This window comes from Vombatus ursinus, unplaced genomic scaffold, assembly GCF_900497805.2.
Source record: "Vombatus ursinus unplaced genomic scaffold, bare-nosed wombat genome assembly UNPS02014798.1, whole genome shotgun sequence".
Lineage (NCBI taxonomy): Eukaryota > Metazoa > Chordata > Mammalia > Diprotodontia > Vombatidae > Vombatus > Vombatus ursinus.
The window spans coordinates 24,118,653-24,131,353 of NW_020954576.1; the positions used below are offsets into that span (position 1 = coordinate 24,118,653).

General features: G+C 41.7%; 1 protein-coding gene across 3 annotated transcripts in view; it reads right to left on the reverse strand.

The window, feature by feature from the left end:
* Window positions 1–12,701, reverse strand: part of LOC114049612 (presenilin-2-like) — a 37,855-nt gene that overhangs the window by 12,121 nt on the left and 13,033 nt on the right. For all 3 annotated transcript variants that reach the window (XM_027870880.1, XM_027870881.1, XM_027870882.1), the window contains exons 2-4: window positions 11,303–11,461; window positions 3,704–3,933; window positions 2,326–2,467 (exon numbers count right to left, since the gene is read on the reverse strand). In XM_027870880.1, the coding sequence (XP_027726681.1) occupies window positions 2,326–2,467; window positions 3,704–3,933; window positions 11,303–11,440 (510 nt within the window). In that variant the 5' untranslated portion in view covers window positions 11,441–11,461. The remainder of the gene's footprint in view (window positions 1–2,325; window positions 2,468–3,703; window positions 3,934–11,302; window positions 11,462–12,701) is intronic.

The window sequence follows — 12,701 nt, forward strand, 5'->3', positions numbered from 1 at the left end:
TATCAACAATCACTTCCATAAGCTTTTGAGTTTAAAATTTTTCTCCCCCTCCCTCCCCAAGATGGCACCCAATCTGATATAGGCTATACACATACATTCCTATTAAACTTATTTTCACATTAGTGATGTTGTAAGTAAGAATTAGAGCCAAAAGAAGGAACCACCAGAAAGAGGAAACAAAACATAACAGAAGAAAAAAAAACAGCAAATAGTATACTTCAATCTGCATTCAAACTCCATAGTTCTTTCTTCTTTGTGGACAGCATTTTCCATCATGAGGCCTTTGGAGATGTCTTAGATCTCTGTACTGCTGAGAAGGGTTAAATCTATCAATATTTGTCATTACACAATGTGGCTGTTACTGTGTATAATGTTCTCGTGGTTCTGCTCACTTCACTCAGCATCAGACCATACAAGTCTTTCCAGGTTTTTCTGCAGTCTGCCTGTTCATCATTTCTTATAGCACAACAGTATTCCATTACATTTATATACCACAATTTGTTCAGCCATTCCCTAATTGATGGGCATTCTCTCAATTTCCAATTCTTTGCTACCACAGAAAAGAGCTGCTATAAATATTTTTGTACATGTGGGTCCTTTTCCCGTTTATGCGATCTCGCTGGGATACAGCCCTAGAAGTGCTATTGCTTGGTCAAAGGGTATGAACATTTTTATAGCCCTTTAGGCATAGTTTCAAATTACTCTCCAAAATGGTTGGATCATTTCACAACTCTACCAACAATGCATTAGTGTTCCAATTTTCCCACATCTTCTCCAACATTTTTCATTTTCCTGTTTTGTCATGTTGGCCAATCTGATAGGTATGATGTGGTACCTCAGAGTTGTTTTGATTTGCATTTCTCTAATCGATAGTGATTTAGAGCATTTTTTCATATGACTATAGATGGCTTTAATTTCTTCATCTGAGAACTGCCTGTTCATATCCTTTGACCATTTATCAATTGGGGAATGACATGTATTCTTAAAATTTGACTTAATTCTCTATATGTTTTAGAAATGAGGCCCTTATCAGAGAAACTGGTGGTAAAAATTCTTTCCCAATTTCCTACCTTCCTTCTAATCTTGGTTGCATTGGCTTTATTTGTGCAAAAACTTTTCAATTTAATGTAATCAAAGTTATACATTTTGCTTTTCATAATGTTCTCTGTCTCCTGTTTGGTCATGAATTCTTCTGTTCTCCATAAATCTGATAGGTAAACTATTCCTTGCTCTCCCAATTTGCTTACAGTATCAGCCTTTATATCTAAATCATGAACCCATTTTGACTTTATTTTGGTATATGGTGTGAGATTTTGATCTATGCCAAGTTTCTGTCACACTCTTTTCCAGTTTTCCCAGCAGTTTTTGTCGAAGAGTGGGTTCTTATCCCAGAAGCTGGAGTCTTTGGGTTTATCAAATAATAGGTTACTATAGTCACTGACTACTGTGTCTTGCATTATGTGTGATTTTTCTCTCTGTACATGCAGTGCTTAGCACAGTACTTTGCACATAATAAGTACTTAATAAATGTTTCATTCATTAATGCATACATAACTGTGGCTGGACCAGTGGTGGGCACTAGTGTGGAATGGCAGAAAGAATGCTGCATTTGGAGTTAGAGGACCTGGGTTTGAATCCTGTTTCTGTTACAACCTATGCAACTGTCGGCAAGTCTATAGAGCTCTGGGTCTCAGTTTCCTCATTTGTAAACTGCAAACAATTGTTCTGCAATCCTGGGGCATTAAGGTTAAATGACTTGCCCAGGGTCAACGACAGGTGAGACATGAAGGCTGCCTCTGGGTTTGTCACTACACACAAGTGTCCATAGCATAACCCAAAAGTGAGGGAGGCATTCAGCAAGGCGAGAACCCTCACATCAAACTCTCCAAAGCACACAGACAAGAACTGCTTAGGATGGGCAGGTATAGATGGGTTTTGGTGTGTGGAACTCCCAAATTGATGAGATATCAGATTGATGTGGACATATGAGTAAGTATATACAATATTTAATAATACATATACTCTCTAAATATACATATATACAATATATAAAAATGTATATTGTATGTCCCCAAAACACACATACACATAGTGCACATATGAGACACATATACACACTGTATAAACTATATGAGACAAATACATATGTTCACACATACATCACATACATGCAAAACAGGTATGTACAAATCAAGCAGCCTGGAAGGCCACAGTTGGACAAAAAGCAATATTGGCTCCCAGAGCTTCAGTGCTGATTCAGAACAAAGCCACGAGCAAGCCCCCGGCTGACCTCCTGACCGGCAAGGGATCCCCACCACCACTCACCTTGTAGCAGCGATACTTGTACAGCACAACCAGGAATATTGTCATCACAACAATGACACTGATCATGATGAGGGTGTTTAGCACCGAGTTGAGCAAGCGCTGACCGATAGAGGGGGTATCTTCTGTAAAGGGTGTATAGATTCTGAAGGGAAAGAGAAAGAATGACCCATTACCCACATTCTCCCTTTCAAATCTTTCTACATCTAATGTTTTCCCCTCCACCATTTGGACTCTCTCTCTCTCACCCATCTTCTTCCCCTATTTCTCCATGCCCTTGTCTGACCACGTGCCCACCATCTACAGTCAGGCTTTGTCATTTTGCAACTTCAGATTTCAGTCTGTTGGCAGGCTCTAATCTAGCAGGAGAGGGAGAGATGGGATGGCCTTGTCAAAGTCTTCTTGTTAGCTAAGGCTGAAACTCAGACTGAAGTTTCTTTAAATATGTATGTTTTAGAGATAAGAGCACTGTCCTGGGCTCTAATCTCTGCCCTACTGTTACTTTTCTTTGTGACCTTGGGGAAATAATTTAACCTCTGGGCCTCAGTTTCCTCACATGTAAAACAAAGAAACTGGGTTAGATCAGAGGTGTCAGACTGTTGGGAACAGATTAAAATGTAATTAGGAAATATTTAATAAAACAAATACAAATACAATAGAACATAAATAACGTCAATATGCCACCTGCAGGTACAATTTAGTGATCCAGTTTCTATTTTGAGCTGGACACCACTGGGCTAGATGCCTTCTGAGGGCTTTTCCAGTTCTAACAGTTTTTCTCTCGCCACATTGAGGCCTACAAATCTATTCGGTCCATTTATCTTCATTCTGGCCCCCCTCCCCATACTCTACATATTAAGCCTACACAGCCCTAAATCATTCCTTTACTTTTCACTACCCTTAACACTCACTAGCTACGTTAACTTACATTTGTTTGGTAAGCGCTCTCGAATCTTCTCACCCTCCCTGACCACACTGTCACTTATAGAAGGCAGGGGCCGTGCCTTTTGATAGGTTGATTTTTATTTTCCTCGCAGGCCCTGGTATAATGTGCTTGCTGTACCCCTCAGGCAATGAGCAGTAATCAAAGGACCACAGATTTAGAGCTAGAAGAGCCCTTAGAGGACATGGAGTCCAACTCCTTCCTTTTATAAATGAGGAAACTGAGGCTGAGAAAGTGAGTGACATCGTCTAGGGTCACAAAGCCACAGTTAAGTGTATGAAGTAGGATTTGAACTCGGGTCTTCCTGACTCCAAGTCCAGTGGCCCAAAGGTGCCACCTAATTGCCTCAATGAATACTGCGTGTGCGCGCACACCCACCCACCCACCCACACACACATTTCGCTAGCCTGGGTATGCCGTACACAGGGGCGGACTCACAGCTGTCCATTCTTCTCCGTGTAGAAGCGGACAGACTTGATGGTTGCCACGACGACCACCATGCAGAGGGTGACCGGCACAAAGAGCATGATCACATGCTTCGCCCCGTACTTGAGCGTCAGCTCCTCCTCCTCTTCGTCCTCCTCCAGGCTGCTGCTTCTCGATGAGCCCCTGCTGTCGGGGGTACACTGGTCAGCACCGCCATGGTTACCCAGGCTGCCTCGGCGTTTCTGCAGGAGGGCGACAGGCACCGTCAATGGCAGCCTCGGATCCCTCCCCCGGCGGGTGGGCACTGAAGAACGGGGCCCAAGGAGCATGAGGAGAGTCCTTTCTTTTTGTTAAAAACAACAACATGTGTGTTCCCATTCTATCCTCGTGACTGATGGAGAGATGCTGGGAATACAAGGTCCCGCTGTGCATACTGCACGTCAGTTCACAAGTATCACTGACAATGTCCTGCGGGCTGGGGATGGAGAGAAAAGCGGAGAACACGGTCCTTCCTTCAAGGAGCACACATTCTAATGCTGGAGACAACATGTAAACAACAGTGACACAGAAGACGTAGCCAACGAGTGGATGATTTGCTGATTATTAAAAAAGGCACTTGATTAGGCAGAGTAAAAAAACCACCTTAATGACTCTCCTTCAACAAGGTGCCTCCTGTGCTTAAAATCATACAAGATTCCTTGAACTATCTACCAAAAGCAACTTTGTTCGATGACTCTTTGATTATTAATGTCGAGAGGGACATAAAGCACAGAGACCTATGCTGGCCAAACGTGCAGGCCTCTGTCAGGGAGGTGGTCCAGCACAGAGTGCAGATGAAAGAAGGAGTCGTTAGAGATGGTAAAGCTCTCAAGATGTAATCTATTCTGACTCCTCATAGACATTTTTTTAAACTTAATTTTGGGTTCCTGGTCATGTTTCACCAAAGTTCTAGTTAACTGAGGCGTTAACATGGCACAACCAGAGGTCAAGGGGAACCTTTAGCTTGTTCAAATACCACAGAATGTTGGGGCTGGAAGGCAGCTCACCTAGTCCAGGGGTTCTGAACTTGGGGTCTATGAGCAGACAGACCAAGAGGACGGGTGCTTCAAAGCAAGGAAGGTCAATTTGCTTGATGGGCAGATTCCCCAAGGGAAACTGAGCTGCTAGTGGGGATACTGGGATCCCTCCTTCCCCATTTCTCCCGGCTCTAAGACCCTTCCCTCCCCACCCTCACAGCAACAGAATCTTTCTTTGTGAGTTCAGGCAAAACTTATCAGCGGCCCTCAGCTCACAAGGGAAGGAAACTGTGTCTTCTTGATAGACACATTTAGCAACCTTACTCATGGAACTGAAGATGATGTGGTTCCCTCTGGCAGATGGACAACATTAAAGCGACATCAGTGGAAGAGTTCATATTGTTACTCCAGCGTTGTAACGGAAGGAAGGGAGCAAGCACTTACTATGCACTTACTATGTGCTAAGTGTTATTGTCTCCTATGATCCTTGCAACAACCTTGGGAGGTAGGTGTGATAACAATCCTCATTTTACAGATGAAGACAGTGAGGCAGATCCACATCCAAAGAACATACTATGGAGTCTGAATGCTGATCGAAACCCACTATTTGCTATTTTTTTTTCTTCTGTTGAGTTTTGTTTCCTCTTTCTGGTGGTTCCTCCTACTGGTTCTAATTCTTACCTACAACATCACTAATGTGAAAATATGTTTAATAGAAATGTATTATGTATAGCCTATATCAGATTGTGCGCTGTCTTAGGGAAGAAGGTGGGGAGGGAGGGGGAGAAAAATTTAAAACTCAAAAGCTTATGGAAGTGACTGTTGATAAATCAAAAGAAATTCATAAAAAAATCTAAAAAAAAAAGAAAAAGAAAAAGAAAGTGAGGCAGACAGAGCTTAAGTGACTTGCCCAGGGTCACAAAGCTCCTTAGTGTCTGAGGCTGGATTTGAACTCAGGTCTTCCTGACTCTAGGCCTGGCACTGTATCCACTTTGCCACCTATCTGTCCCTGAGGTGCTATTTTTGTCACCATTTTACCCATGAGGAAGTTGAGACTGAGAGAGAAGTTAAATAATGTGCTCAGGATCACACAATATGCACCGTGTATCTACAGAGGTGTCTGTGTGCTGTCTCCCCCACTAGAATGTGAGCTCCTTTAGGATGGGACCATGTAATTACCTCTCTTTGTATCCTCAGGGATGAGCATAGTCCTTGGCTAAAGAACTCTTTTAAAACAAATAACTAGTAATTGCCCCATGCTCGATCTGAAGAGCTACATAACAAAACATTTCATTATTGCAGAGTCTGGTTTCCAACTAGTCTTGGTCAGAGATGGAATCTGAACTCAGGGTTAGTCATGATTCCAAGTTCATTGCTCTATACAATCAATTCATCAACAATGTTTAATAAGTGTCTACTGTGGGCCAGGCACTGTACTATGTGCTGGGGAGCCAAAAGCAAAAGTGAAACTACAGTACAGTGGAAAATAGACTGGCTCTAAAGTCAGAGGAGCTGGGTTCAAATCCCACATCTGATGCTTACGACCTCCATTTCCTTATCTATAAAGTGAGGGGCCTGGACCAGATGGCCTTGTGGCTCTAGGTCTGTGTCTTCAAGAAGCTTATATTTTATAGGGAACAAACAACACATACAAACATAAACAAAGACAAAATATATACCAACTAAAAGCTGTCTCAGTGAATGGAATAATGATGAGAAAAGCAAAAAATATACATGTGTGTATATATATATATATATACACACACACATACACACACATATATATCTATGATTTATGAAAAGTATGAATTAGTCGTTTTAAAATAGCTAAAACACGTGTTAGACGATTTTGTTACCTTCAGACATGGCACATTTTACACTACCTGGCACTGCAATGTAAAATTGGGTCAACTAATAGTAAAAGGAATTTAATTTATCCAGTCTGTAATAGGCCTACATTGTACAAAAGCTTATTGTACACATGAAAGTGTATTAACATTTAACAATTAATTCCTGGACCTAGAAACTGTTATTTTAAAAGAATTCTTTAATTCTTTAGCTGGGGCTGTGTTAAGTCCTAGGGTATTAAAGAAAGGCAGGCCCAGCTCTAAAGGAGTTCCCATTCTAATGGGAGAGACAGCACCCAAACAACTACATGCAAATGAGATCCATATAATGTTAATGGAAGATAATTTCAGAGGGACAGAAGAGTGGGGAGGTGGGAGGAAGGAAGGACCAGGACCAGGACAGGCCTCCAGCAGAAGGCAGGTGAGCTCAGTCTTGAAGGAAGCCAAGAAAGACAGGAGTAGGAGATAAGGAGGCAGGGCCTTCCAAACATGGGGGACAGCCAGTGAAAAGGCACAGAATGCTATATGTTTGGAACAGCAAGGACGGTATTGTGGGATTGTAGCATAGATGTAGGGTATCAAGTGTAAGAAGACTGGAAAGGTAGGAAAGGGGATGTTCTAATGATCCTAGAGGTAAGAGGGGGCAGACCTGTGCTTTAGGAAGACAGATAATTCTGACAGCTGAATGAAGGATGCACCAGAGTTGAGAAAGACTTTGAAGCAGGAAGTCCAACCAGAAAGCTACTACAACAGTCCAGGTGAAGAAAGCCCAGCCCAGGGTACTGGTGAAGAAGGGAGATGTTGTTACCCTCTGACCAGCAACAACACTTCTAGGTCTATATCCCGAAGAGATCATAAAAATGGGAAAAGGACCCACATATACAAAAATATTTATAGCAGTTCTTTTTGGGGTGGCCAAGAATTGGAAATTGAAGGGGTGCCCATCAATAGGGGAATGGCTGAACAAGTTGTGGTATATGAATGTAATGGAATACTATTGTGCCATAAGAAATGATGAGCGGGCTGACTTCAGAAAAACCTGGAAAGACTTGTATGGACTGATGCTGAGTGAAGTAAGCAGAACCAGGAGAACATTGTACACAGTAACAGCCACGTTGTGCGATGACTGACCTTGACAGACTTAGCCCTTCTCAGCAATGCAAGGATCTAAGACATCTCCATAAGACTCATGATGGAAAATGCTATCTACATCCAGAGAAAGAACTATGGAGTCCGAATGCAGATCGAAGCACACGATTTGCTCTTTTTTTTTTTTTCTGTTTTGTTTCTTCTTTTTTTGGGTTCCTCCCATTCGTTCTAATTCTTCTTTACAACATGACTAGTGTGAAAATATGTTTAATAAGAATGTAGATGTAGAGTTTATATCAGATTGCATGCTGTCTAGGGGAGGAGAGAAAATTTAAAACTCAAAAGCTTATGGAAGTGAATGTTGAAAACTAAAACTTAACAAATTTAAAAATTAAAATAAAAAGAATGGAGATGTCATGAGGTTGGAAACAATGAAGCTTGGCACTGCACTGACTATGGAGGGTGAGTGACAGTGAGGAGCCTAGATGGACACCAAGGTTTTGAGGCTGGGCCACTGAGAGGACAGTGGTGGCCTTGGGAAACTGGAAAGAAGGGAAGGTTTTGGGGAAAGATAATGAGTTCTGATTTTGGACAGGTCAAGTTTGAAATGCCCACTGGACATCCGATTTGAGGTGTCCAAGAGGTAAGGTGAGACTAGAGGTCAGGAGGGAGGTTAAGGTTAGGTAAACAGATCTGAAAATCGTCTTCAAAGAAACGATAACTGAACCCAAGGAGGTGATGAGATCACAGAGAAACTATGTAGAGGGAAAAGAAAAAGGGTCCAGGATAGACTCTTAGGAATCGTCCATAGCTGGTAGGCATGACCCTAAGATCCAATGCCTACTGGATAGTTCAAACTAGAAGTCCTAGAGACATCTCAGACTTAACACTCATCATCTATGTAGCATGGTGGATAGAGTGTCAGTCATAGTGGACTTGGGTGTCAGAATCCTGCCTCAATTACTAGTTTCATGACCTAGGCAAGTCTCTTAACTGCTCTGTGCCTCAGTTTCCTCATCTGTAAAATAAAGAGGCTGGACTTGATGGCCTCTAAAACGTCTTCCAGTTCTAAATCTATGCTCCCATGACCTTTCCTCTCAAACCCACTCGTCTACTAAACTTTCCTATTTCTGTCCTCTGGGTTCCCAAATTTACCCTCACAGTTATCTTTAATTACTCATTCTTTCTCCTCTGACATATCCAACCAGTTGCCAAACCAGGCTGTTTCTGTCATTACCATACATGCTACATTTCTCTACTCACACAGCCACCATGTTCAATCATGCTTGCACTGACTTTCACTTAGGTCCATTACAATAGTCACCTGATTTGTCTCCTTGCCTCAAGGTTCTCTCTTTCCAATACATGCTTTATACAGCTGCCAAACTGATATTTCTAAAGGACAGGTCTGATTATGTCTTTCCCTCATCAGTAAAATCCAGTGGCTCCTTATCACTTCTCAGATCAAACACAAACACTAGGCAAGTCATTTAGCCTCTGACGGCCTCAGTTTCCTCAACCATAAAATAAGGATAATAACAGCACCCACCTCCCAGGGTTGTTTTAAGGACCAAATGAGATACTATTTGTAAAGAGCTTAATACAGTTCCTGGAATAAAGCAAGGCTTAATTAAATAAGATATCTATATCTATATCTATATCTATATATCTACACACACACATATACATACACACATACACACACACACACACACACATATAATGTAAATGGAAGGTAATCTCAGAGGGAGAAAGGGATAGTTAGGCATAGTAGTATGTGTTCCCTTCCCCCTCTTCCCCTTTAAAATCTTTTGCAACCTGGCCCCAAGCTATCTTTCCAGCCTTGTTAAACATCACTTCCCTTCCTGACTTTATGATCCAATTAACAATCCATCCTGTTGTTTCTCACGTTATCACATTCCATCTCCTGTCTCCACATATATTTGCACTGGCTGGCCATTCCACCCACCTGGAATGTAGTCCTTCCTCACCTCTGCCTCATAGAATTCCCCATTTTCCTCTGCCTGAAGCCTTTTCTGATGCCCCCAACTGCTAGAGTCCTCCCTCCTGAACAATCTCATATTCCATTTGTGTATGTACATGTTGTCTACTGCTACATAGAAAACATAAGTTCCCTTAGAGTAGAAAGCATTCCATTTTTTGACTTTGCTGAAAAATGCACTGTGCTTGGCTTACAGCAGGCTCTTAGTAATGCTTGTGCTATCTCTGTCACAATTGTGCTTCATGGGCAAGCCCAGGGCAAAAAGGTGGGATTCTGTAAACAGGCAGCTAGAAAAAGACCAAGTGGGGACCCTGATGGATGCAAGAATTTCCATATTTCAGCTGCAGTCACACAAGCATGTTAGCCGTCTACTTCATTTTATTAACAGCCTGAAACCAGAGCCAAGTAAAAGAGAGGGAGAAAGCCTTTTGCAGCTCAAGTATCATTCTTTTCCAGACCACATTCCAATCTAAATATTTAGAGGAAGAGGAGGAAGAAAGAGGCAAAGAGTCGATGAACAGGAAGAGAGAAAATCTAAAATCCACAGGCATTTAAAAAAATAAAGGTTAAAGAAATTGGGATAATTTAACCTGGCAAGAGAAGGCCAAAGGGTGACTTGAGTCGTCATACAAAGTCCAACGCATTCAATGCAGTTCTCTATGTCCACTGAGAACCAATGGAAAAATAAAGCAGAGGAGCAGGAGAGGCCAGACCATTTAAAAAAATTCAATGAAATTTAACAAGCATTTGTTAGGTGCCTGTAACAAGCTGGGCTGCAGGGTTAAGAATGTTGGGGAAACAATCAGTATATAGGTAAGTCAATATATCAGTAGTTTGCTGGGCAGCCCCTGGAGAAGGCAGCACTAAAGGAAAGTAGGGATTCTGAGAGGCAGAGCGGGGGAGGGAGAGCATTCTTGACATGAGGTTCTAGTATAGAGGCAGGAGGTGGGGAGTAGAGTAACGGTAGCAACAACTATAATAACTAATGTTTAAATAGCATCGACTGTGTTCCAGGCACTGTGCAAAGAGCTTTACAATTATTATCTCACTTATTCTTATCCCCATTTTTACAGCTGAAAAAACTGAAGCAGAGGTTGACTGACTTGCCCAGGGTTATACAGCTATTAAGTATCTAAGGCTGGATTTGAACTTAGGTCTTCATAACTCCAAGTCCAATACACTATCCGTTGCCTCGCTATAAAACATTATGTAAATATTTATTAATCGTCTTATTTGTTCTAATTTGTAGGTTAGCAAACAAAAAGTTTAATCCCAGGCTGGTTTTCTCATGACACCTATTAGCTTCTGTGCTGTTCTCTTCCAATACTCATCAGTACTTTCTCTAGGAGTCAAAACCATTTTAATATTATTCTGAACAAAGCATCATCCTGAGCAACACATAACTGGGAAGGTAAATGTAGATATAAAAAAACCATATCACCCATTTCAAATCCAAAGGTAAAGTGCATTTGAGATGGCTCAAAGTTTTGGTTTATCTACACTTTTTATTGCTTCCGCACCAGAATCGATCATCTGGGGGTGACTAAATTTCTGATTTGAGTTTTTAAAGGACAACCACCCCAGGAAAGCTGTTTAAAGCCTACAACCAGCCAGGCCACCTGTATGGCTGCTCCCCTTTGTCCCGATGTGGGCCTACCTCTTGGACCTCCTTGTCCCTTTCTTCTGTGCAGATCCCTTCATGATAGGACCGAGCTGGGGGGCTCTCTGTTGACATCAGGGACGTCCTCTCATTGCAGACTTCCTCTTCACTGTCTGAATTCATGAATGTGATCATGGTTCACTCCTTCGGAAGAGTCTGAAAGGAAAGGCACAAAGAAAATCCATAAAGGCTACTGGGGATTGCAAGAGGCTGCAAGATTACTTGCAGAGGGGAGCAGACAGGACCAGAAGGGGCTGGAAAAATGGTAGCGACCTCAGCTATAATAGAACAACCACATTTTAAATATCTGTAAGAGAAATGTCAAGTCACAAGACTCACGCAAAGGGCTAGTAAAGGATGCTGCCTATTATTCTGATGGGGTGCTAAAATTGTCTATATTAGTGTGCCTGGGGCCCAAGCACAGACCCCCAGAGAAGGGATGTCCTAACATACCAGCTGTATTCTAAGATGACTAAATAAAATAAGTTATTTCAGAGAAGCAAGAGAAAAGACACTCTGATATCCACTTTAATGAAAAAAGGAGTTGTTAGATAACACTAAGGTACACTCTTAACTGCTGACATCTGAATGGGGACATAGAATGCCCTCTTTTCTCACACCCACAACAGGGCCCTCAAATGATTCTCAAAGAAAGGTATTCTCTTTCTGCAAACCAGCCTGCAAGTCCTCCATCTAAGTAACTGGCTTTAGAACTCAGGTCCTCTGACTCCAAACTCAGCATCCTTTCCACAGTGCTTCACTTTCATTCTCAAGTATGGTCCTGGGAAAGGGAACAAGCATTTATTAAGTACCTACTATGTGCTAGACACTGAGCTGAGAACTTTATAAATATTATCTCACTTGATCAGCAAGCCCAAGACAGCTGATGGCTTACAGGGCGGTGGTTTCTCGTACTATGAAATTTTACATTGTAAAATAGTTATCCTTTGGTTTCTGGTATAAGTTAATTATTAAATTATTATCTTTCTCCCTAATGTCTAATCAAGAGCATCATTCTTGTATTCCTCCTATACCCCAGATCCTGAAGGACGGCTGAGGGATGGGTGACAATTGGCTCCATTCTGAAACAAAAGTCCATCTTTTTACTGATAACAACCCTTCCAGGAATGTTCTATGGCTATGAAATCCATGGAAATACACAGTGTCTTAAGAATTAAACTTGGGAGTCATTCTCAAATAATGACTTTTTTTTCCCAGTAACAAGAGGAAGCATGTAGGGGTAGGTGGGTCACCAAAAATGGATGAAGGAGACTACAGATTAAATAATAATAATGATAATAATAATAATAATAAATTGGGAACTACTGACCTAGGTAGGAATGAGCAACCTTCCACATGAATGCTGTTCCTTGGAAGAGTCAATGCAACACTCTTC